Genomic DNA, 25,259 nt, shown 5'->3' with positions numbered 1-25,259 from the left:
CCCGCCGGCCCCTCGCGCTCCGCCCCGGCCGCTGGTTGGCCACGCCGGGCGTTGGGGGCGGGGTTAAGTCACTGCGGCGCCGCGGCCCTGAGGCGATGGTGCTGGGGTCTGTGGCCGCCCCGGCCGGGGCCCCCGCCCACCACGAAGGTGAGTGGGGCCCGCGCGCCCGCCCTGCAGGCGCGGGCAGCGTTCTGGCGAGACAGCCTGGGTCGGCGTTCGGCTGGTGCTGCCTGCGGCCCAGCGCGTTCGGTGACTCAGCTCGAGGGGAGCTGCGGGGCCGGGGGAGAGCCAGGCAGAGGCAGTCGAGTGCCGTTTTCCAATCCGGGCTCGTGCGCTCTCCTGTCTCCATGGTAACGTTCAGCCTCGGAGGGAGAGCGCCGGGCAGCGCGTGGGGCGAGGCCGGAGCTGGGCTGGGGGGTAAGGAGGAGCCGCGAGGGGGCTAGACGGGAGTCGGACCTGCCCTTGTGAGGCGGGGCTGGGGAGAGATGGGAGGGGCGGGGCGGGGCGGGGCGCTGAGGAAGGGGCGAGCGGTTGGCGGGGAAGGGGCGAGGGGCTGTGGTGGGGGAGGGGCTGTGGGGGGGCGAGCGGTTGGCTAAGGGGAGGGGGCGAGGGGCGAGCGGTTGGCGTGGGGGCCGGGGGTCTGGGAAGGTCATTCCCACCCCTGGGAAACGCGGGACGGGAGGCCAGTGGCCGCGGGCGGTTTCGGGGCTGGGCTCTGCCCGCCCCGGGGGTGGCTCCGGCGCCAGGCGCAGCCGCCTCCTGGCCGGTTCCCCTCCGCGAGTCGGAGCCCGCGGGCCCGGCCTGTGAGAGGGCAGCGCTCTGCCCTGTTCCCTTCTAGGTCACTCGTCCGGCGGTGGCTGAGGAGCCCGATGGCCGCACGTGGCAGAGATGCCATCGCCTGGTACCAGAAGAAGGTCAGTCGTGGGGCGAAGAGCCGCTCCTCTGGCAGCCCTGCAGTTTGCAACCCCCCCGTTACCCTCCTCACTGCTGGGCGAGAGCGTCCGGCCCTGCACCGGCTTTGCTAGGAGGGGGAGCGAGCCCCTTCTCGCGCGGCCGCTGTAGGGGCTTGGACAGATCACTTACCCCCCCTGTGCTTCATGGTCTTCCTCCGTAAACGGGATGGGGGATACCTGCCTCCCTGGGGCGGTTGTGACTATTAATGTTCGTTTATAATAGCACAACGCATCGTGGTCAGATTTTGCTCTAAGTCATTCAGCTCTCAGATAGCTTGAAAAAAAAATATTGAGTTGGCAGCACTGCTTTACATTTTCTGCTATGCACAATGACGACATTGTGTTTTACTTTATTTTAAAGTGATCTTTGAGACATCCCCAGAAAGCAACAATACATCAGTGCGGTGGTTCTCAGACTTTTGTAGCGGTGATCCCTTTCACATTAGCAAACCTGAGTGCAACCCCACTTATAAATTAAAAACACTTAATATATTTAACACCATTATAAATGCTGGTGGCAAAGCGGGGTTTGGGGTGGAGGCTGACAGCTCGTGACCCCCTGAGGGGTCCTGACCTGCAGTTTGAAAACCCCTGATTTAACTCTAATCTTGAGTTTTTTTGACAGGGGTGTTTGAAATTGTTTAAATCAAAGCAGTGAATGATTTTAATCACAATTTAATTCAAGAAGGAAACCTTGATTTCAACAATTTTAATTGTTTTACAATTGAATTATTTTCCTAGAGAGAGGTTGATTTGCAACTAAATATAACCATTAAATATATGGGAATTAAATTACATATGCTACATTTGGTGCTTCTTTTTGCAAGCCAGGAGGATAGGCTACATCTATACATGTTCATTTAAGCTGTTATAATTTACCTTAAATCTGGTAAACAAAAAGCAAATGTATTTAATTGTGATTAGTGTCATCTCTATTTGATCAGAAATTAATTGTTAAAAATGCACAAAAAACATTTAAATTGCTTGTAGTTAAATAAAACTACCTTAAATTTTCTGGGTACTAATTTTTTAAAATCAAAACATTTTGAATTTATAACTAGCTGAGTTAAAGTATTTGAACTGATTGTTTCTGGTCACCATGTAGTTCAAGATTTTATAACTAATGTATCTCATTCTCCCACACCTAGGTTTATTTATAGATTGGAAGAGGGAAACAAGCTTTCCTGCTTTTTCAACTCCCAGTTGGTTTCTTAACTTCAAACGAATTAATCAAGTCATTAAACTGAACTAAAACTGAAATGAAGAAAATCTATTTGCCTGCAGAAGAGCCTACGGCTGTCAAAAGCTGGTTTAGCACTTTGACAAGTTAGCCAGTGATTTTCAGCAGTTCAGTAGTTTGACTTTTAAAAAATTGGTAGGAAATATGTACTAAATATTTTATATTTAAGTCACTAATAGATTATGGTAACTTAAGGTCTTAACATAGGTTGTTATTTCAAATTTAATTTTAAATTTACCTGTATTAAATAAAAAAAAAATCAGGTTTTGTTAAATCAAATTTTATCCACCCTGTTTTGGTTTGTTGTAAATTGAAGGATTTTGTCACGTAAAGAATTTATTTTTTCAGATTGGAGCCTATGACCAACAGATATGGGAAAAGTCTATAGAACAGACTGAGATGAAGGTAATTATTTAATTTAATTTATTTTTTAATTTGCTCTTTGTCCCATGCTATTTATTGGCCCTTGTTATGTGGCTGCACCAGTTCTGCTTAATGCAAATCCCAGAAGCCCACACAATGAAAGGCACTGCATGCCATAGATATACTTACTGTACAGTACAGTTTGTCTTTGAGAGAAAAAAATCAATCTGAACTTTACTATTTTATACACTGCCAAAAGTGCTAGGTATTTTATAGAACAAATGAAAAGATCTAGTCTCTGCCCTGAAGAACTGACAATCTATTTTCAGATATTACTCAATGACTAGTGGTAATATTGGTGTTATTTATGCAGGATACTACCACAACTAATTTAACCATAAGTTCCTTTATTAAATCCAAAAGCTGAACAAAATTTACCCCATTTCTCTAAATTTGCCTAAAAAATAAGCAATTTACTACATCCAAACAGTAACAAAACATTTATAAGCATTTGATCAAGATACTTACAAACTTGCTAAACCCAGGGCTGCTTAGACCCATATTGGTCAGCTCCAACTTGGTCAGGCAGGTATTAGCAATGAATACTAAGAGTTTATTTTTTATACCCTTTAACTAACAAGTGATGTCATTGCCTATTACTGCCAATCTACCCTCCTGCTTATGAGTTTGGATCTTCCTCTTTTTCCAAGAGGTCACTGGCCAAGCCTTCTGCTTGTTAAGGGTTTCCAGCTTTGGTAATTTCTTACCAGTAGTCCTGTTACGCTCCCATCTGAGCTCAGGTCTCTCCACTGGGTCTCCTGAAGCTCCATTAAGCAACTTCTGCCAGCTCTTCCTTGCTGCTCCTGTCTGAGTCTCAGGCAGCTCTTACCCATGCTTCCTGTATCTGGCCTGTCCTATCTCCTTTCCAGGGCCCAGATGCCCTCTTTTAAGAGTAACTGGGAGTCAGCTGACCAGTCACAGGTGCAGTGGCCTCTTTCCTCTTTACCCCCAGGAAATGGAAGTAATGGCTCTAACTGTGGTTCCTGCAGGGTGCAGTCTTGTTTTAAAATAAATATTAAATGAGAGCTAAAATAAATAAATATAAATAGGATCTTTGACTAATAAACTTGTCTCTAGAAGAGCACTAGAAGTATTGAATGAGGCTCCTGATGTTAGTGCTGGAGATCATCGTGGTTTCTGGAGAGATCAGAGTAAAGGAAATGCAGGCAGTCTTTTCTATTCACTACAAAAATTAATAATATTTTATTTTTAAATTTGCAGGGCTTCAAAAACAAACCCAAAAAAAAGGGCCACATACAGCCTGACCTGATAGATGTTGACTTAATCAGAGGTAGGTATCCTTTGAATAATAGAGGTTGTATCAAATGCCCCCAGGTTAAATGTGACATACACTTCTGCTTTACACAATGATGGGAAGAGGAATATCTTATCTTTTACCTAGGTCTGACATAATTTAATACCACTGTCTGGTTTCTGAAAGGACAGCTATTTAGATCATGGGGCAGCAGTGCTAGAAGTTAGCATTAGAGGGCCCAGAGTGTGACACCTGGCAGAGGGACTGGAGGCTTGCTGGAACCACAGCATGATCAGCTAAGGGCTGAGGTTGTAGATAATGCCTGGGGGAGGAAGGGTGACAGGTGGTCATTATGGGTTTGTGTTGTGGATGACAGCTTATGTAAGATAGAGGTATTTGGGACTGGGCAAGTGGGCTGAGAGGAGGAGAAGGGATTCATATGATTTTGGATTGATGGAACTGGTGAGAGGCTGAAGTTTGAGTTCTTTCCTTTCCCATTTCAAATTATACGGTATTTGAGGGAGTTTGGCCTTGTCTAGGGAAGAAGTTATAAGTAAGGCTAAGATTTTTATCAGTTATATTTAGTGAAAGTCATGGGCAAGAACCAAAAATTCATGGAAGCCTGTGACCTGTCCCTGATTATTAAAAATCACTGACAAAATGGGGAGGGAGGTGGGTCCAGCACCCACTGCTGCTGGGGCTCCAGTGACCGCTGAGAGCGCAGAGTTTCCCCTGCTACTGGCAGCAACTTGGAGCTGTGGGGTCTGCCCCTGGTGGTTGGGAGCTGTGGGATCTTCCCACAGTAGCAGCTGGGAGTTGCAGGGGAGCCCCATCCCTGCTGCCTCAGGGTTGAAGGAAAAATGTTATGGAGGTCTCTGGAAGTCATGGATTCTGTGACTTCCATGACCTCTGTTACAAAATCTTAGCCTTAGTTACAAATAAAGCATTGGCTAGCACTCCCATTTGAAATACCTCCACATTGTGTATTTTCAAGGCTCCACATTTGCCAAAGCCAAGCCTGAAATCCCGTGGACGTCACTAACTAGAAAGGGGATTGTGCGGGTTGTGTTTTTTCCATTATTCAGCCGGTGGTGGATACAGGTTACATCCCAGCGTATTTTTATGTGGCTTCTGGTCCTCTACCTCATGCAAGGTAAGCGTTGGAGGGTGCTGTGCCATCTTTTGTTTGTGGTTATGAAAAACCATGAGATTCTTATTGTTTGCTAATGCCATTTGCAATGGTAAGGATGCAGCTTTGAAGTGTTTGTTCATTATCTGCAGACACTGCACAGCTTTCCATGCCACATGCTTCTTGGGTTCCACCTTCTAATGTACCCTAAGAGTGCTCAAATGACTGTTACATTTGATTCAGCAAAAGGGAGGAAAGATGGTCGTGTGGTTGAAGCAGTGGACCAGGGCTCACATAATTGAGAGATCCGGGTTAAATTCCTATCTCGTACTTCCTGTGTAACCTTGGACAAGTCACTTAAATCCAGTGGCTCTCAACCTTTCCAGACTACTGTACCCCTTTCAGGAGGCTTTGTCTTGTGTACCCCAAGTTTCAGCTCACTTAAACTATTTACAAAATCAGACAAATACATAAATGTTACAGCACATTACTGAAAAATTGCTTGCTTACTTTTACCATATACTTATAAAAAATCAATTGGAATATAAATACTGTACTTACATTTCTGTATATGGTACATAGAGCAGGATAAACAAGTCATCTGTATGAAATTTTAGTTTGTACTGACTTACCTAGTACTTTTTATGTAGTCTGTTGTAAAACTAGGCAAATGTCTAGATGAGTTGATGTACCCCCCTGGAAGACCTCTGCGTACCCACAGGGGTACACATACCCCTGGTTGAGAACCACTGGTTTAATCTATGCTTCAGTTCACGTACATTAATGAATTTAGCCCCATTTTACAGATGGGGAAGTGCTCGTGTGTGGGGTAGGGGAGGGAAGGGCAGCATTGAATAAGCATCTAGGTAAAATGGGATTAGCATTTCCAATATATTCTGTTGAAGCTGCTGTGGGCACCATAGTTCAGGCAACTTCATTAGTTTATATTAAGACGTTCTAGCTCAGTGGTTCTCAAACTTTTGTATTGGTGACCCTTTTCAGATAGCAAGCCTTTAAGTGTGATCCTGCCCTTATAAATTAAAAAAACACTTTTAAATATATTTAACACTATCATAAATTCTGGACCCAAAGCAGGGTTTGGGGTGGAGGCTGACAGCTCATGACCTCCCCATGTAATAACCTTGCAACCCCCTGAGGGGTCCCAATCCCCAGCGTGAGAACTCCTGTTCTAGCTCAACCAGAAGGTGTGGGTTTGATGCAGGAATCACTGGGTGAAATTCTCCAGCCTGTTACAGCCAGGAGATTCGATCACAATGATTTCTTTGGGCCTCAAAATCTCTGAATTTAAGCAGCCTTTTACTGTTGTCCTGGTCCCCATGGATTTTTCCATGCAGTTCCAGGAATATTTGATATCTGGTCCTTCATGCTGGGATTGGACTCCCCTCACCTCCTTTTGAGGTGATCTTCCAGGCTAGAAATGAGGCCACAGGGTGGAGGAAACTTACTTTGCCACCGCAAATGCTAGACCTGTTCTGTGGATAAACTGCCTACCCCACCGTGCTTTGGCAAAGAACCTACTTAGTGAAGGTACTGTATATCCTGACATGCAGCTCCTCTGTCAGTCCAGCTTCTGTAATAGTCATTTCTTGACGTGAGCTGGAACAGTGTCCTCTGAAGATTGTAAATGGCTTTCATAGAGCACATTCTGGCAGAGGAAAGTAATTTTTTTGATGCACACTTTTGATCCCTTTTGTGGTTCTGTTTTCTATTGTTTTAATATACTTACAAATCACATTGCAAAGAAAGAAGGAATTTCAGAGAAGTAGTACCAGGGCCACATAACAATGAGGGTGGAGTTAGTATCTGCAAAAGCTTTTAAAGTGAACAAAATTAATCATTGGGACAATAATAAAAACAGAGACATGCCCCTTTCACTCTTAGGTAGGGAATTCCCAGTGTAGCTTTTGCATTTGATCCAATTTCTCTTTCAGTTATAGCAGTCATGTTGTATTTCATGATACCTGTTGCGAGTGCAAGTGAAATCATTGGACCAATGTGCCTTATGCTACTGATGGGAACTGTTCACTGTCAGATCGTGTCGACCCAGATCAACAAACCCTCGGGAACCAATGGAAGCAGCAGGAGGCGGAGGTGAGATGAAACAGAGTGCTAATTGTGTGCTAATTATTTGTAGGAATCAGAGTAATATGGTACAGTGTCAAGTTACTGGATAAAGGTCTCGTTTGCTGCTGTTTTAAGTAAATATATTATGTGACTGTAAAATGCAGGGATATATGTACCATATGCTTGATCATGGATAGCCCACCTTCTTCCCCCTTTCACAGCTTTCGTAAGTGCTATATCACTCAGGAAGTCTGGCCATGTTACGTCCCCTTTATTCTCTACTTTGCAGTTGGACTGTTCTAATGGAACCTTGGTAGTCCAGTTTCTTTCTGTGGCCAGTGGTGTGTGCGCCACAAACCACATCACGCTTATGGCTTTGGGAACTTGACCAATGTTTTACACTTACATTAACTGAGAGGCTTCTCATACACCTTCAGAGGGGGCAAAGGATGACATGTGACTCTGAGGGATGTTTCTTGCCTTTTTTTTGTTGCATGGGAGACATTGCAACTTTTTAATTTAAAACTGCCCACTGTCAGCCTCAGTGCAGCCTTCCTGCTGAGAGAGAGGCTGTAACTACTACCCTTATGACATTTCCACACAGGCTGTTTTGCCATGTTTATCTTGTATAATTATCCACTTAAATCCTTTGTGGTACTAGTGTGTATTCTCCCCTGGGGACATAAACCTAATTCCTGCTGATGCTAGTAAAAATTACCTGTGCATATTTGAGGGGGATTGACCCCAGTATCTGCATGACGCATTTGACAAAGCAGCTAGAGTGGTGTATGGATTTGGTACGTGGTTTTTAGGGTGTAAAGATGCTTTGTTGCAAATTAAATTCTCTCCCCACTCTGTTTTTTTAAATAGAAAATTACGCAAACCTGTGGGTAGTGATGGGAGCAGAGATGCTGGCAGCTGGTCTTCCTCTGACAAAGCCAATAAAGGAGACAAGCAGTTGGAACCTACATCCATTATCAACAGTTTGTTTGGCATGCTCTTCCGCAGGAGGTGTGTATGCTGCACCAGGAGGGTGTGAGTGTTTGTAGTGTACGAACAGTTGAGCATTCAGAAAACAAACAGAATGCTTATTAAGTATCAGTCTCACATTCCCAAACTGCACAGGTTACAGCTGTTCTTAAACTAAATCCAAGTAGCACTGCCATTGGAGGAAGTCTGTCTTATTAGGAGTCCATATATTTGTCCTCATTCTGGATATGGGACAATTTTGGTAGCCTATTTTAGAAACACAATTGTGCAGAGTGTTAGAGGCTCTCTCTAGTCTCTGAGTGACCCTCCTAAGCGTATGTACTCAACTCCCCCTTAAGTCCCATATTTAGTTACCTTGCTTTGCTCAGTTCAGAGTCAATTTACCCTTAATTTAACCTGATCAGATCATTTTTTAAAGTATTTTCTAAGACATGATGAAAACCAGGGAAAAGGAGGATGCACTATTTGGGTTCATCCCTTCTATCCCCTCTCCCAGCTGAGTTTTTGTTTTGTTTTTTTAGCTGGAAACTTAATCTCCTGATTGTTAACCTCTGATCTAAGCTGCCACCTTCTGTTACTATTTAAAAAGGTACCTAAAAGTTTCTCCTTTAACTAGTTTTTTACTTAATTACTCCTGAATCCTGCCCTCCCCCTGGATTTAGAATCTGTAGGACATTTGGGAGCTGGCATTTGACAATGGAGTAGGTTTATGTTCCCTCTAAGACAGGGCCGTGAAGTGCCTGAAATTGAGATAATTCTGTAGCCTCTCAGCTATTGCTTAATTCTGCACCAGGCAGGCAAGTGACAGAGTAAATTGACATTATCCTATCAAGAGCTTTGCTCTGAAGTCAGAACCGTTCTGTTGCATTTTGATTCCCCAGGTTAAGGAGGGTGAAATTGGTAGCTGATAAAGGGACTGAAACAGAAAGTGGTGTGAGTTCTGTGTATAATGGCATTAAGCACAGACTTTCCAGATCCGAATATAGGCTGCTGCATTTCAAAGAGAGAGAGAGACTTTCAGATGGGGAGAAGAGTCATCGGGTAAGATTGAGTCATTATTGGAAAATTCCTTTCTGCATTGATTCTTCAGTCATGACTGACTTGGTGCTGGTGCCTTAATGTCAGATGTAAATATAAACTCCATTTTAACTTACAATAGAACATAAATATGCTAAACATGGAAACCTGTGCGAAGAATAAAGGAGGCCTCTTTATACTGAAATGCTTGTTTATTTGGATAGTCTTCAATTCAAAGGTTGGTTGATTTAAAAACAAACAGAATTCAAAATTCTACCATGTAAAACATCTGCCCTGCAAACAATAAGTGCATTGTCCTTCTGTTGGGAGATAATTCAGTTTCACCTGATGGAATTTTTGTATGTGACCTTAAAAACCAAAGTTTTGTCTGTGCAAGCACTAAAATGAAGGCTTTGGGATTGGTGAGAGTCACTTAGACAAGAATATGTGAAGCAAAGAGCGTTGCTCCCAAAGTCTCTAATACATGAAGGTGGCATTCAGGGCGGGAATAGACTTGGTTGTTGGGCCACAGCTTTCATGACAACCCAGTCACGTCCTATGCCCAGGGTCACACAAAGACTTGTGGATGTTGCTGGCCTTTGAGGCATCAGGCTGTGGAAATGAAGGGGGAGGAGATCAGGAGTTGAATTACCTCCTTTTCTGTTTTAGCTGCTGGAGAGGTTGGATGTTTTTCTCCCCCTCTTTCCACTGCTGCAATGACAGGGCTGGCCCATCAGTTGTAGAACTTGTTTGATTCTTTGACTCCTCGTTCTGCTTGTACTTGTAGAAGTAATTTCCCTTTTATTGGCTACTGTATTAGTCTAGAATTCACACTGTTGGTAACCATAACATTGCAATGGTAATATTGGCCAGATACTTCTGCTTGATGCAGATCTGCTTAGTTTTATTAGCCCCATCTTCTAGTTCGTTTAGATGGTTGCTTTTCTTCCAGGATGGCGGCACACATATGGGTGGCATTTCTGATGAGCTGTCAAGTGAGGAGGATGCTGAAGCCATGGCACAGAGGATTTTGTTACGCAGAAGTGTAGAAGGGGCCTCCAGTGACAATAGCTATGAAGACAAGAATAGGAGACCTCTTACTACTTCAAACCAGTCAGTTTCACAGGTAGTTCTGTTGGTTTACCTTAAGATTCCATAAAGTTTACTGTTACTGGCTCTTAACTAACTTGTCCTTTTTATTTATGGCAGGTCAATCAAGCCATTAAAGGTACCAGAGAGTCCGATAGTGTGGTAGAATCTGAACTAGACTCAACAGCCTTTAGCCAGGTAGGGGTTCTAAAATACCAGAGACCTTTGCATCATTTAAGGTGGGCAGAGTGGTACATCTGTTCTATTCAGGTTTTTATACGGTGCTCATCACTGTAGTATCTGAATGCCTTCCAGTAGTGCATTGAGCATGTGACTACACATCTGTCACTTGTTCTCTCATCCTCTGCTCAGAGGGATAAGTGTGTGCAGCAATGTCTTATTTTGATAGGGTTTGTTTTGTTAAATATACCTGTTGCTGTGTGTTGCACTTGGAACAGAAAGTGGTGAGGTTTGTGATGGTCCTTAGCTCCTTGAGGAGTTAGTTTCACAGTCTCGGACTAGCTTCTGAGAAGGTTCTGTGTTCCACTCAGACTTTACTCTTATTGTTCACACTTCCAGAGGAGCGAAGCTGTCGATCAGTCTTCATTCCAGAGCTTTAAGCAGTCTTCTTGGAATCCTGGGCTGTCACACTCAATGCTGTCTTGGTTTCCCACTGGTCATTCCCCTGTTGATACTTTTATACAGCCCTGTCTTACGGTCAGATCTGCAAAAAATGAAATTCTGTGAGCATTCATATATGACATGATACTCCCTGCTTGTGGATCATAATAGACTATAGCACAAGAGAAGTGTATGAGATTTGTTTCCTATGCAAAGCGCTTTCATTTGACCCCATTGTTTACTGCCTGCATAGTCTGAAAGGCATAGTGGTTGTTGCAGTAGCAAGGGAGACAGGTTAAAGCAGGCAGACTCCACGGCCCTCAACTGTGTATTTGGGATTATAGTCTTTCCAGGTTGTAAAGCAGGGAAGAATTTAGATGAAGATTGTCTCCTCCAGGGTAAGAGTTGATTTTTTTTTTTAAGAGCTTTGTAACTGACCATTTAAACTCCATAATTTTTGTACCTTTTCAGTGCTTTGAATTTTGAACTTAACATTCAATTTATGAAATTCTACTGGTAGCAGCAGCACGCTCAGAGGCCTCTAATCACTCTTCATTAGAGACTTGGCTGTTGGGAGGATAACATTGTATTGGAGTAAACATCAGGCATTCTAAAAATTCTATTTTTCATAGAAATCAAGAAATAAGTCTCCTTTCCAGCTGTAGAAATTCTCACTAAACTCTGTCCCACAATGAGGACGAAGCTATTAAAATGTATTCTAAGTTCTGGTTCCATTTTCCTGGCCTTCAGAGTTTTCATGAAATTAGTGTAAGTTATTCTGAAGGTGGGAAAACATTAATAGTTTGTTGCTGGGAGTTCATGTCGCAAAAGCATCCCTGTGTAGAAATGTCCTTTCTGTTCTAGCTTGTCAGAGTGGCTTCAGGTTGGCTTGGCTTGACCATGTGGTTGTGAACATATTACTTGAAGATTAAAAAATGATTTTTGTTGTTGAAGGCTTAGTATGGAGAAGTTACTTTTGTAAACTTCCTTTTTCTTTAAAGGAATCAAGGTCTTGTTTTAGTGGTGGGTCCCAGAGCTGCAGTGTGTCTCGGAGAGACTCTGAAAGCACCCGCCATGACTCTGAGACAGAGGACATGCTCTGGGATGACCTGCTTCATGGACCAGAGTGCCGTTCTTCCTACACCAGTGACAGCGAGGAAGGGAATGTAAAAGGAAGTAAACGGGACCTGAAAGACGATGTTTTCCAACAGGTCTGTTTAACCACTTGCGATAAATGAGGAGCCTATGAAATATTTTTCTTTTGATGTAACTTGTACCCTCTAAAATAACACAAGAAGTAAATTCTGTAGTTGTAACTTGTGCAAACACATTGTTAGAAGTTGACTTTGCCAGGTCAAAATGAATAAAAAAGCCATGGCCTAATCTGTTTCCTCTGAGGATGGACATGGTTTAGCAGATGGACATTTCTGTAAAATTCAATGATGAGCATAGATATTCTCTTACTTCGGATTTATAGAACAAGTTACCATCAGTACCTAGACTGTGGTTGACTGTCTTAAAGTGAAATATGAATGTAAAAATAAATGAGGGAAGCATTGAACAGGATGCACGAATGCTCTGGCACATAGACTCGAACCCTGATTCTATTTAGCAAAAGTATCCTGAGGGAAATAGTGTGGAAATTCAGGATCCCAGCCACAGCAGTTCTGGCTATGAAAGCATCACAATAGCCTCTAAAACTTGGGTGGGAAGATACTATTTTTATTCTCCTAGTTCAGGGGAGTGCATATGCACTAATCATAGCTTCTCACTCTTTGGATCTAGCATTTCAGTCTTCAGTGTTACAGTAGGAAGTCTGTAATATTATCACTTTATTGGTAATAGCACCCAGAGTGACTGTGAAATGCTCAGGGGGATAGAGGCCATACAAATAAACTCAATAATAATAATGGGGGCTTTCAAGTACCCCCATACTGACTGGGTACATGTTACCTCAGGATGGGATGCAGAGATAGTTTCTTGACATCTTAAATGACAGCTTCTTCGAGCAGCTAGTCCTGGAACCTACAAGAGGAGAGGCAATTCTTGATTTAGTCCTAAGTGGAGCACAGGATCTGGTCCAAGAGGTGAATACAGCTGATCCACTTGGTAATAGTGACTATAAAATAAAATTTAACATTCCGGGTAGGGGACACCACAGTAGCATTTAATTTCAGGAAGGGGAACTACACAAAAATGAGGAAGTTAAACAAATTAAAAGGTACAGCGCCAAAAGTGAAATCCCTGCAAGCTGCATGGAAACTTTTTAAAGACACCATAATAGAGGCTCAATTTAAATGTGTACCCCAAATTAAAAAACATAAGAGGACCAAAAAAGTGCCACCATGGCTAAAAAACAAAGTAAAAGATAGTTAGAGGCAAAAAGGCATCCTTTAAAAAAATGGAAGGTAAATCCTACTGAGGAAAACAGAAGGGAGCATAAACTCTAGCAAGTGAAGCATAAAAATGTAATTAGGAACATCAAAAAAGAATTTGAAGAACAGTTAGCTAGACTAAAGTAACACCACCACCACCACCAACACCAAAAAATTAAGTACCTCAGAAGCAGGAAGTCTGCTAAACAATCATCCAGTGGCCCCACTGGTTGAGATGTTAAAGTAGTAATCAAAGACTATAAGGTAGTGGTCTCCAACCTTTTTATGCCCAGGATAACCTTTTTTGAATTTAAGGGCAACCTAGGATCTGCCCCACCCCTTCCCCAAAGCCCCACCCACTCACTCCATCCCCCCCCCCCACTCTCCCCCCCCCACCCTCACTCACTTTCACCGGGCTGAGGTAGGGATTTGGGAAGGGGTGCGGGCTCTGGGCTGGGGCTGAGGGGTTTGCAGTGTGGGAGGGGGCTCTGGGCTCAGCCTGGGGCAGGGGGTTGGGGTGCAAGCTCTGGGAGGGAGTTTGGGTGCAGGAGGGGGCTCTGGGAAGGGGTTCAGGGCAGGGGCAGAGTGTTGGGGTGCAGGAGGGTGTGCAGGTGCTGGCTCTGGGAGGGGGGTCAGGGCTGGGGCTTGGGGTGCTGGCTCTGGGAAGGGGCTGGGGGTTGGGGTGCAGCCTCCCGCTGGGCAGCACTTACCTCCAGTGGCTACTGGTTGGTGGCACAGTGTGGCTGCCACTAAGGCAGGCTCCCTGCCTACCTTAGCCCGGGGGGGAGGCAGGTGGCATATGGCTCTGCGTGCTGCCTCTCTCTGCAAGCACTGCCCCCACTGTTCCTGTTGGCCACAGCCCCCTATTCCCAGTCAATGGGGGCTGCGGGGGCGGTGCTTACAGGCAAGAGCAGCGTGTGGAGGGAGACCCCCTGCTGCCCTGAAGGCTGCAAGGCCGCGCTAGCCGCGTCTGGGAGCGGTGTGGGGCTGGGGCAAGCAGGAAGCCAGTCTTAGCAGCAGCCTTGCTGCGCAGCTGGAGATCGCGATTGACTGGGAGATCCTCCAGGATCAACCAGTTAATTCCAATTGACTGGTTGGTGACCACGGCTGTAAGGCCCTTGTAGAAGAATTCAGTGTTTTCTTTGCATCCGTCTTCATGGCTGAGGATGTGAGGGAGATTCCCAAATGTGAGCCACTCTTTTTAGGTGACAAATCTGAGGGACTGTCCCAGATTGTGGTGTCATTAGAGAAGGTTTTCGAACAAACTGATAAACAGTAATAAGTCACCAGGACCAGATGGCATTCACCCAAGAGTTCTGAAGGAACTCAAATGTGAAATAGCAGAACTACTAACTGTAGTCTGTAACCTATCATTTAAATCCGCTTCTGTACCGGATGATTAGAGAATAGCTAATGTAATGGCAATTTTTAAAAATTGGCTCCCAAGGTGATCCTGGCAATTACAGGCCAGTAAGCCTAACCTTATTAGTAGGCACACAGTTTCAAACAATCCTAAAGAACAGAATTATCAGACAAGACACACAGCTGATTATGATTTGGGGGAAGAGTCAACATGGTTTTTGTAAAGGGAAATCATGTCTCAATTTACTAGAATTCTTTGAGGGGGATCAACAAGCATGTGGACAGAGGTGATCAGTGGATATAGTGTACGTTGACTTTCAGAAAGCCTTTGACAAGGTCCCTCACTAAAGGCTCTTAAGCGAAGTAAGCTGTCATGGGATAAGAGGGAGGATCCTCTCATGGATCCCTAACTGGTTAAAAGATAGGAAACAAGGGGTGGGAATAAAGGGTCAGTTCTCAGAACGGAGAGTTGTAAATAGTGGTGTCCCCCAGCGGTCTGTACAGGGACCAGTATTTAACATGGTATACAGTGAAGTGGCAAAACTTGCAGATAGTACAAAACTACAAGATAGTTAAGTCCAAAGCAGACTGAAGAGTTAAAAGGAGCTCACAAAACTGGGTGACTGGGCAACAAAATGGCAGAAAAATTGAATGTTGTTGATAAATGCAAAGTAATGCACATTAGAAAATATAAACCCAACTATACATATAAAATGATGGGGTCTAAATTAGCCCTTTCCACTCAAAGATCTTGGCGTCATTGTGGATAGTTCTCTGAAAACATTCACTCAATGTGCAGTGGCAGTCAAAAAACAACATTGGGAATCATTCAGAAAGGCATCGATAAGACAGAAAATACCATATTGCCTCTCTATAAATCCATGGTATGACCACATCTTGAATACTGCATGCAACTCTGGTGGCCCCATCTCAAAAAAGATATATTGGAATTGGAAAAGGGCAAAAAAAAGATTAGGAGCATGGAACAGCTTCCATATGAGTAGAGATTAATAAGATTGGGACTTTTCAGCTTGGAAAAGAGACAATTAAGGGGGGGGCGGTATGATAGAGGTCTATAAAATCATGACTGGTGTGGAGTAAAGTGGTGTTTTCTCCTTCTCATAACACATAGGGGTCACCAAATGAAATTAAGGGGCAGCAGGTTTAAAACAAACAAGGAAGTATTTCTTCACACAATGCACAGTCAACCTGTGGCACTCTTTACCAGAGGATGTTGTGAAGGGCAGGACTGTAACAGGGTTCAAAAAAGAACTTGATAAATTCAGAGGATAGGTCCATCAATGGCTATTGGGCAGGGATGGTGTCCCTACCCTCTGTTTGCCAGAAGCTGGGAATGGGCAACAGGGAATGGATCACCTGTTCTGTTCATTCCTTCTAGGGCATCTGGCATTGGCCACTGTCGGAAGATCTTTGGTCTGACCCAGTGTGGCCGTTATGTTCAGAGTCACAATCAGGCTCAGGGCCTTGTGCTAGATGCTGTTGGATGTACATGCAGACAATTTTTCCTTTAATAACTTATAGTTTCCATGTTAAGTATCAGAGGGGTAGCCGTGTTAGTCTGAGTCTGTAAAAAGCAACAGAGGGTCCTGTGGCACCTTTAAGACTAGTCTTAAAGGTGCCACAGGACCCTCTGTTGCTAGTTTCCATGTTGAAATTTAAAACTATATTCAAACATTTTCAATAAAAATGCTGCCTATTTTGAAACCATTTCCTGTAGATAGTTGAGAAATGTTTTCAGTGTTGCATTTTCTTCTCCAGAACCATTTGTTCTGGCTTCAGAATACGAGCCCTGCATCTGCAAAAGTAAGTGCCCTGATCTGGGAGGGAAGTGAGTGCAAGAAGGTGGACATGTCTGCGCTGGAGATCAGCGGGATTATCATGAGCAGAGTAAGGATTGATTCCTCTTCTCTCTTCTCTCTCTCCTCCCCCCCCCCCCTTCTAAGGGCATGTCTACACTACAAAGTTAAGTCTACTTATGTTAGATTGATTTACAGCCACAGCAATAAATTACTGCAGATTTTCATGTCCACACTACCCTCCTGTCAGCGATGTATGTTCTCACCAGGAGCACTTGCACTGACCTAAGCTCTAGGTTGAGCTCCCAGCTGCCACCCAGGCTCTCAGCTCTGCACGCCCCGTGAAGCGGGGAGCTGAGAGCTCTGCAGGGTGCCCACAATCTAGGCTCTCCGCGCTGGGCAGCAAAGCAGTGCTGACAGCTGGAGCACCCCCCTGCTCAATTGCAAAACAGGAACCCTACCAGCAGGGAAATTGACATTGTCAATTTCATGGATCTGGCTGTCAGCCACCCTGACAGACAACAGGTGATGCAAGTAAATGTCTATACAGACAGGGTGTTATCTGAACTACGTCAACCTATGCCTAAAGCATCTCTTCGAGGTGGATTTACTAGGTCGGCGTAGTGGGCAAGTTACAGTGGCAGGAGAAGCGCTGTAGTGCGTATGCTTACATAATTTGGTTGGCATAAGCTGCTTTATCAGCAACATCATAATGTAGATGTGCCCTAAATTGTGATGCATCTGCAAACTGTACAAGTCCAAGTACCTTTTATTAAAGATGGTCCTAAATACTCTTAACTAGTATTTGCAGAGGGATTTAAGAAAATACATTAATTCGAAGCAGAGGGTATGACTCCTGGTCTAAGAATGACAGTAAAGTAATACCTAGCTCTTACATAGCCTTTTATCAGTAGATGCTTACTTCATGTTGACATTATTCCCTGTTCTGAGCGACAAGGAGTTGGAAGCTTTTAGTGCAATTAAAATTAGTGGCTTATGGCTGCTGCTCTATTTTGGTCAGTCTTGCACCTTTCTCAGAAGCGAGATGGCCATGGAGAGGGGGAGATGGATAGGTCATTGTAAGGGGGAGGAAGTGATGTCATAATATGGAATCATTTTATGCCACACTTTCTTTCGCTGTAACTTTTCTAGTATATTTCCTGGTTTATTCTTGCGCACTTGCTGTGTTCTGAGTTCAGTGAGTGGAAAGATGAAGTGTGTAATGGCTGAACTTTATCTTACAGCCACACCAAATACTGTTTCTTTGAAGCAGAAGGTTATGTATGTATTTACACATACAGGTTTCCTAATGGAGTTTTAGAATTGGGGAATTTTCCCTATTGGTTTTTTAACATTGTACTTACAGTAATTAAAAAAATTAGTTGTAGCTCATATAGTGCTAATGATATTTGCCTATTCTCCAGGTTAATGCCTATCAGCAGGGAGTAGGCTATCAGATGCTGGGAAACGTTGTCACCATTGGGTTAGCATGTCTTCCTTTCCTCTACCGGCTCTTCCATACAAAGAATCTTGAACAGCTGCGATCCATTTCAGTGAAGGAACTTTTGAATATCTTTTGTGGGGCTCCTACCATCACACCTGTCATTGTCTTGGCTGTGATTAACTTCCTTGAGCGTCTCTGCCTGACTTGGATGTTTTTCTTTATGATGTGTGTTGCTGAGAGAACGTACAAACAGGTTTGTCTAAATGTGCTGAGTTACTTTTCATGAACATGCACATTTCTGTTGCAACATTCAAGTTGCTGTCATTGCTTCCCCTCTTAAAGCAGCTGCTGAGATGCATGTTTGGGAGCAGTAAGACACTGTGGGGAATGCTGGGATAGCATTATACCTGAGGTGCTGTGGTAGGTCTCTTCCCCTGAGAGATGCAATGACTAACTTCCACCGTGAATTAGTCTTTAAAGCTTGCTATTTTTTCTCCGTACTGCTGAAAGGAAATGAACCTTAAGTACTTGCTATCTTACAAGTCTGGGGCAAATTGGAGCAATCTAGGAAAAGTTATTAGCCCTACTAGTACTGTGAAGCCTACAGTTATGAGACTTGTCTTAGAATGAGAAATAAGTGTCCACCAGGAAATAATGTGACAGCAAGGTTAAAGACTACAGCTGCCTGGCTGGACTTGATTGCCCTAAAGACAAATCCTCTGATGGGCCCAGGTTATAAGGATGTGTATTTGTATCTATCACATCCTTCCACAAGGAAATGTGGCTAACAGGTTTGCTAGTTTGCAACTGTTGTTGTAGATGTGGTATACTGGGATGATTTTTATCCTTTAAGTGAGAGAGATACTAAAGCTGTCATGTTTTCCTCTTGTACAGGAATGTTATTCCTACCACTGGCAAGCACAAATAATTTGTTTAGCAACTAATGTACATATTATATTAAGCACCATATGGATGCTAACATTAGACTATATCAATGTGGATTTTCTTTACTGACACTTTTCTTTGCAGCGGTTTTTGTTTGCCAAACTTTTTAGTCACATAACATCTGCCCGGAAAGCCAGGAAGTATGAAATCCCCCACTTCAGACTCAAGAAGGTGGAGAATATTAAAATTTGGTTATCACTGCGCTCCTATCTAAAGGCAAGTCGTGATCCAAAGAGTGCAAGTATATGTTTAAATGTTAACAGACTAAAGCAAATGGTGTAAGCGAAGTTGGTGGAAGGTTGCAGGTGGACTCCAGCTGCTACAGGAGCTGGAGTCCAGGATATTACAACTTTTTCCTGAGTAGCTGAAAACTATTGCTATATTTGTGCTATCTTTTACTGAGATTCAACAGGTTTCCCAGATCTGATTAAACATTTTTGTTTCCACAGAGGAGAGGGCCCCAGCGATCTGTGGATGTAGTTGTCTCTTCAATCTTTTTATTGGCTCTATCAATTGCCTTCATATGCTGTGCACAGGTGAGACTCACATTTTATGTTCTGTGAGCAATAAAAAGCCAGTGAAAAAATTCTTCGAAGTATAACTGGTAACTGCTTTTCAGGTGGATTTTAGTCCTTAAGTAGATTTCAGAGAGGCTTTTTTTTCCCCTTTTGTAGATAAGTATAGTTGTTAGCAACAGTTTGCAAAATGGTTTCATTGTGCTGCAGATGAATGCTTATGCTTTTGCTAGTTAACTGCCCATCTCAACTTTGGCTTTGCATTGAATGTAGTAATGTTGGGATCCAGTTTCATGTGTGCTGAGGGAAAGACTCATCCAACCAGTTCCTTTAACAATGAAAATGCACTTACATTGGGCAGCACTCTTCAGAGTATCTAACTATCAGATGGCAGGGATAAAGGGAATGAATATTAATGTATTGATCAGGCTGATATAGACTGGTCTCACTTCACTTTAATTATTGTCCTACCTTTATTCATGTATTTGGGAGTGGCGAATTCTTTGGCTGATGTTATGGTGGTCACACAGGCCATAGCGGCTTCTGTGTGTTGAATGAAAGTGTTTATGGTAGGTGAATAGGAACATTTCAGTCTATTTGCCAATTTCATTGTTTTGTTTAATACAGGTTTTAAAAGGGCACAAAACCTTCCTGAATGTGGCTTACAACTGGGAGTTCCTCATCTGGGAAACAGCCCTCCTCCTTTTTCTACTGCGCCTGGCATCACTGGGCTCTGAAACTAACAAAAAATATAGTAATATTTCAATCCTGCTCACTGAACAGGTATCTCCGCTGCAGCTCACCCTCCCATGGGCTTACTGTTTTCTAGTATGAAAGTGATCTTTGCAGTTCAAATGAACTCCTCCCTCATTTCAGCTTAGTGCCTTTTTTTAAGACCCCTTTTGATTTTTATTTGTTCATAATAGAAGAGTAGCTCCTACAGCAGGCTTAAAGGAAGAAAGCCAGTTACCCAGGCCCAAATTCTAAATCCTTTTCATTTTTTTGTTGATGGCTGGGGGGTGAGAAGAACCCTATCACTCTGGGAAAAAATTGGATATTTGTTAATCTATTACTGCTGCACTTGAAAACCACAAGCACGCACCATGGGCAGGGTAGTGACTTTTGCATAGGTCTGCGGTCCCTGTGCTGTAAACACAGCTGACACTTGGGTGAAGTGCTTGAATGTAAAATCTGCTCTAAAATACCTGTTTCCATGACAGATCAACTTATACCTAAAGATGGAAAAGAAGCCAAACAAGAAAGAACAGCTCTCCCTAGTGAACAATGTTTTAAAACTGTCTACAAAGCTACTGAAGGTGAGTTCCTATTCTTAACTCTCTGTGTTGCCTACCAAAAAAGACAAGAGTTAGGCCACTAATGTGCTGAGACTAGTGCCTGTCATGCTGACCAATATCATCTCATTGCTTCCTTGTATTCTCATCTGAATATGTTGTCTTTGTCCAGTGCCTAGCACAATGGGGTTGTCCATGACTGAGGTGCTGGGTGATACCAGTAGTAACATGGATGAGAATAGGGACTGGGGAGGTGGAGAACTGGCTTGTCATTCCAGTTGTACTGTCTTGTTTCCTCATTCTCCCTCAGCAGAATTTTAGGATTCCAGTCATTTATTACTAGAGAATGAGCCTGGTGTGACACCTATAAGATGCTCCCCAGATTTAAAATTCTAAACGGTTCACCAGCGCCCTGGTTTGAGCTAAGTGTTGCCATAAGGAAGAGTACACCCTTTATGATAGGGTCAGTGAAATGCTTCAGCCCTGAGGAGGCAGAGATGCCTATCTAATGTACCAATGGATTTTGCAATATCTGGTTGGCAGAAGTCTGTCTGAGTAATTGAAAATGGTGGTGACTACAACTGGGTCCAGGTGTAACTTCCATTTTCTCATTACAGGAGTTAGACACACCATTTAGACTCTATGGCCTGACTATGAACCCTTTAATCTACAACATCACACGAGTTGTGATCCTGTCTGCCATATCAGGCGTTATAAGTGATCTTCTTGGATTCAATATCAGAGTAAGTGCAGCTGCCATTTGAGATGGCAAGGAGAATGTTCTAGGAGACTGGGACCCAACTGCCTTACGGAAGACCTGGGTCTAATTCTGGTTTTGCTACTAACTTGCTCTCATTAGCACAACTGCTTCACCTGTTTCCCCCTCTTATCTGTGCTTTGGGGCAAACCCACTCATGTGTTAGGACAGCAGGAATGGTGAGTCGATACATTCAGAGAGGCACACAAGCAGTTTTTTGGGCTGTAGTAGACAGTCCTATAAACTACAAGTTTTTGGCTGCCTCAGAAGCAGAGCTGCAATGACTGTTGGTTTACTAGCATGCCTAAACCATTATGTAATAGTATGCATTTTATAGCTCAGTCTTTCAAAGACTAGCAGCTGCAATTTATTCAAGAGATTTCTTGTTTTGCTTTTTTAAAGTCTTTCTCAGATAAATACCAATTCCTAACCTCTCTTTTCAGTTATGGAAAATCAAACCATGACCTGGCCAAGGCTCAGCCCTCAATGCTGTGAGGATTATCAAACCATCAGGACGACACTGGATAGAAGCAAGACATTGGCTTGAGGCAGAGGTGGTCCTAAATTTTGGCACATTTCTTTGTGTATCAAAGATGTTTTCTCACATTGCTTAGTTTCAGAGCCTACAGAATAAACTAGACTTGTGAGGGCAGCCCAGGACTCGTAGACTAAGTAAACAAAACTTGATTTGTCCATCAGCAGTGTGACACTGTTTTAAGGGCATTTCCCTATTAAGTAGGGGCCAAAGTATGCAGTAACCAGACATTTTAGAGGGGCCTCAAAACAGTAGGAAAACAATATGGGATTCTGTATACAACAGCTTGTGGCCATGGCCCTGTTAAAGCCTATTTGTATATGGATAGATAAGTTACTACAGCAGGTTGGCTCTTTGTTACACAACTAACTTGCTGTGGCAGCTTCTCCATTTCCTCTCCCTTAACATGAGACCTTTAATTCCACTGCAGTAAGTCAGTACTAGGACTCCCAATTACTGCTTTAAGAGATAAATAAGCTCTTCATTTGTTAAAATATGGTGTTAAGGCCTTGACAAGAGGACTCACTTTCCTAATAACTGTCCAGGCTAAATGCATTACAGCTGAGCAGACCATTCCAGGTGCTGGATAGTTAGGGGGTAGACCTTAAAATTCTGCTATCTGTGCCTTTTCAGTTTACATATTAAAGCAGATCCCTGTTCCTCTTTCCATCAGCTGCATCTTCCTCTAGTGCCCCCATTTGATAGACAGGTGCATGTGTGTAGTGACTTCAAGTAAAGAAACATTCATTTAAGTGCCTTTAGGCTAGAGAGGCCAGGTCTGCTTTGGACCTTGCCCCTTTATTCTGTGCTACTGCAGCCTTTCATGAAAGTCAGTTCACCCAAGATAAATATTGCCTCCAAAGGCACTTGGTTAAACTTTCAGTTGCATAGCAACATTAAAGCCACTCGGCTGCACACACCAGGAGAGATGATAGTTTTTATATAATTAAGTGTTCTTCAGACAACTCATTATTCTTGACTGATAAGCCCTAATAGAACAAGCAAAGCATTCTCCACAAGGGAATATGCTAACACTTGTTCTCTACAACCGCTCACTCTGTAAAGCACCATCAGGGTATAAACACTTTTCACAATGTTGGTAGCAACTAGAAAACTGAAGAATTAACATTTACATGTAACACTTAAATCTTTGGTAATGACTTGGTTAGAATTTTGAGGAGGTGGGTCAATAGGGCTGTTAAAGCATTCTGGAAAATATTAATGCTTTCTACTTCTATAGTGCCTTACCTTTCTAACACAGGTAAGTATTATTCAGAGATGTGGTAAAAGTGGAAGAAAAGAAGATTCCTCTATTCTAATGCACAGCCTCCTAAAAGTATACAGTAGCTGCCTTTTATGCAACACTACTGATAAAGCACCTTGGACAAAGTAGTAAATGGCCCTCTGGGGTAAGGACTGATTGTGAAAACCAGGTGAGAGGCAGGAATGTGATAACCTCCCCTTCAGTATGAGAGCTAAGAGTCTACAACTGGTATGAGGAAAGATTCTAAAGCCATGTCCCTAGGAGAAATTGTTTTGCTGCAAGTGCAGCTTGTGTTTTCCTTAGGCTGGTGACTTTTTCAATAAATTAAGAAATAGTAAGTCAGTCATAGGACTAATATTGAGAGAAAAGGATACCTTTAACTCCACTGTTCCATCTCACGCCATAAAGGGACGATGACATAAGTCATTTTTTGTAGTAAATTGTTTATGCAAAGCTATTTTCTGTACAATGAAAAGTAGTAAAAATGTAAAAAGTGACATTTAAAATACAAATAAACCCATGGAAGCAAACTCCATCAAACAGCTGGTATTATATTTTGCAGGACTGTGGTTGAGTGTTACTTGAAAAGGGAGACAAGGTAACTTTCAGATGACAAATGCAGTTGATCATTGGAAAATATGGATGTTTATGGGTAACTTGGGCTGTATATTTAGCTAAAAGACAGTTAGTGCAAACTGCATCATTGTAAAATGAGTCTACAGCTAACATTTTAGTGCAAGAATGAACAGGCTGTGAATGGGAATTTTTTTAATATATCTATATAAAAAATAATGAGCGATTTACAGGTCTCTCTAGTCAGAACCTCAGAAGTGTATATATAAAGGTGCTGTACAATATATAAACATTTACATCCATATGTTGCTTAGCATTCCAAGGCCACATTGCTAAGTCATCTTATACAGTAAGTACAGGTACAAGTTCTCTAGAAAAGACTCAAACAGAGGACACCAAAGCAGGTCACAATGTTAACAATCAGAAAACAGCATTTGGATGGATGTGTACTTGCTGACAGTTAACCATTGAAATGGTGCTAATTCATCTTAGTATTAAATTTCTGAATTTGGTACTATTCTCAATGGTTAGAACAAGTGCATACAACTCTTAAAGAGGATCCCACAGGGTTATCAACCAAGAATACAGGATTAATATCTACATAGGCTAACTGAAATATTTTCACAGTCAAACTCTACAATATTGAGGATTTGTACACTTTATGCTACAGCAAACTGATGGATTCATAAAATGTGAAGCAGCAGAGGGCAGTTCAGATGTGCTTTAAAATCTATTTATTTTAGAACTGTTCATTTAAGCCTACTGCTAAGTAGTTGTCTATTTCAAAAGTTTCTAGCTTCAAGTCAGAACTGATTTTTTTAAGTTTAGTGAGACTTAGCAGCTGCTCAGTTATGTTTTTAATGGACAAGTCATTAGTTTAACACGAGGGTCCAGCAACTGATCTTGACTTTCCTTACCTTTTTTCCTCTGCTTTTGTGAACTGGCCCAGCTCCTTTTACTGTTTATTTTCAGTCATTGAAAACCTAGCACAGGTCAGGAAATCAAATCCATTAAGAATGCTATTGAGTAAATCAATCCATGAAATTTCTGCAGACTGCTATAATAATATCTTGTTAACATTCCTCAACATTTAAATACATATTAAAGCCCAAACAATAGATATTAAGTCTCATGTACCCTGTATTTCATCTATTTCTCACTCAACCAAAAGCAATTAGACACAAATAAAACACAGGAGATTTCTAATAGCAGGCACAGGTCAGAGGGATTTTTTAAAGACTCTGTGGTTGGTTCTGTCTGTGTTTGCAACAGCAGGTTTGCTGTTTCAAATACTGCTTTTACATAATTTTTAGTTTTACAAGTAAAGATGGGACATTTCCAAGTGTTTTTGAAACATACAGTATGTGGTGCTTTGACATACAGTACCAGAGGGAGGTTGAAAGCATAGCACCAAGTCCATTCCTTATTTTTAAAGAACTGACAAGGTAAAATCATGGCCCCATTGAAGTCAATGGATGTTTTTGCCAGTAACTTAACAGGGCCAGGATTTCACCACTTAGTCTTCAAAATTATGTTTGCAGTATGTGTTTTGCAGATAGTTACTATAATTACCTTAAA

The 25,259-nt window shown here is 42.6% G+C and overlaps 2 protein-coding genes across 6 annotated transcripts in view; one reads left to right on the top strand and one right to left on the bottom strand.

Moving 5' to 3' along the window:
• Positions 1-67: 67 nt before the first annotated feature.
• On the top strand, positions 68-25,259 carry PHTF1 (putative homeodomain transcription factor 1). 5 transcript variants are annotated; one of them, XM_026661023.1, is made up of 19 exons: positions 68-147; positions 839-914; positions 2,542-2,598; positions 3,838-3,907; positions 4,866-5,024; positions 6,953-7,112; positions 7,956-8,096; positions 8,957-9,116; positions 10,045-10,218; positions 10,302-10,379; positions 11,804-12,013; positions 16,319-16,447; positions 17,781-18,053; positions 18,830-18,961; positions 19,195-19,281; positions 19,888-20,043; positions 20,481-20,576; positions 21,170-21,295; positions 21,753-25,259. In XM_026661023.1, the coding sequence occupies exons 2-19, from the start codon at positions 870-872 to the stop codon at positions 21,771-21,773; spliced, it is 2,274 nt and encodes a 757-aa protein (XP_026516808.1). In that variant the 5' UTR covers positions 68-147; positions 839-869; the 3' UTR covers positions 21,774-25,259. The 5 variants fall into 5 exon arrangements, with proteins under 5 accessions (XP_026516808.1, XP_026516810.1, XP_026516811.1 ...); XM_026661024.2 differs by lacking the exon at positions 68-147 and adding an exon at positions 160-350; XM_026661025.1 differs by lacking the exon at positions 16,319-16,447.
• The window catches only part of MAGI3 (membrane associated guanylate kinase, WW and PDZ domain containing 3), a 214,647-nt gene continuing 213,249 nt past the window's right edge, over positions 23,862-25,259 (bottom strand). Inside the window, exon 22 of the transcript XR_003370248.2 lies at positions 23,862-24,664. The gene's annotated coding sequence lies outside the window, so the exon portion shown is untranslated. The remainder of the gene's footprint in view (positions 24,665-25,259) is intronic.

The sequence above is a fragment of the Terrapene carolina genome, unplaced genomic scaffold, assembly GCF_002925995.2.
Source record: "Terrapene carolina triunguis isolate 2854851 unplaced genomic scaffold, T_m_triunguis-2.0 Scaffold926, whole genome shotgun sequence".
NCBI classification, from domain to species: Eukaryota; Metazoa; Chordata; order Testudines; family Emydidae; genus Terrapene; species Terrapene triunguis.
The sequence above is the reverse complement of the archived record's forward strand: the minus strand, read 5'-3'. Positions and strand labels throughout refer to the sequence as shown.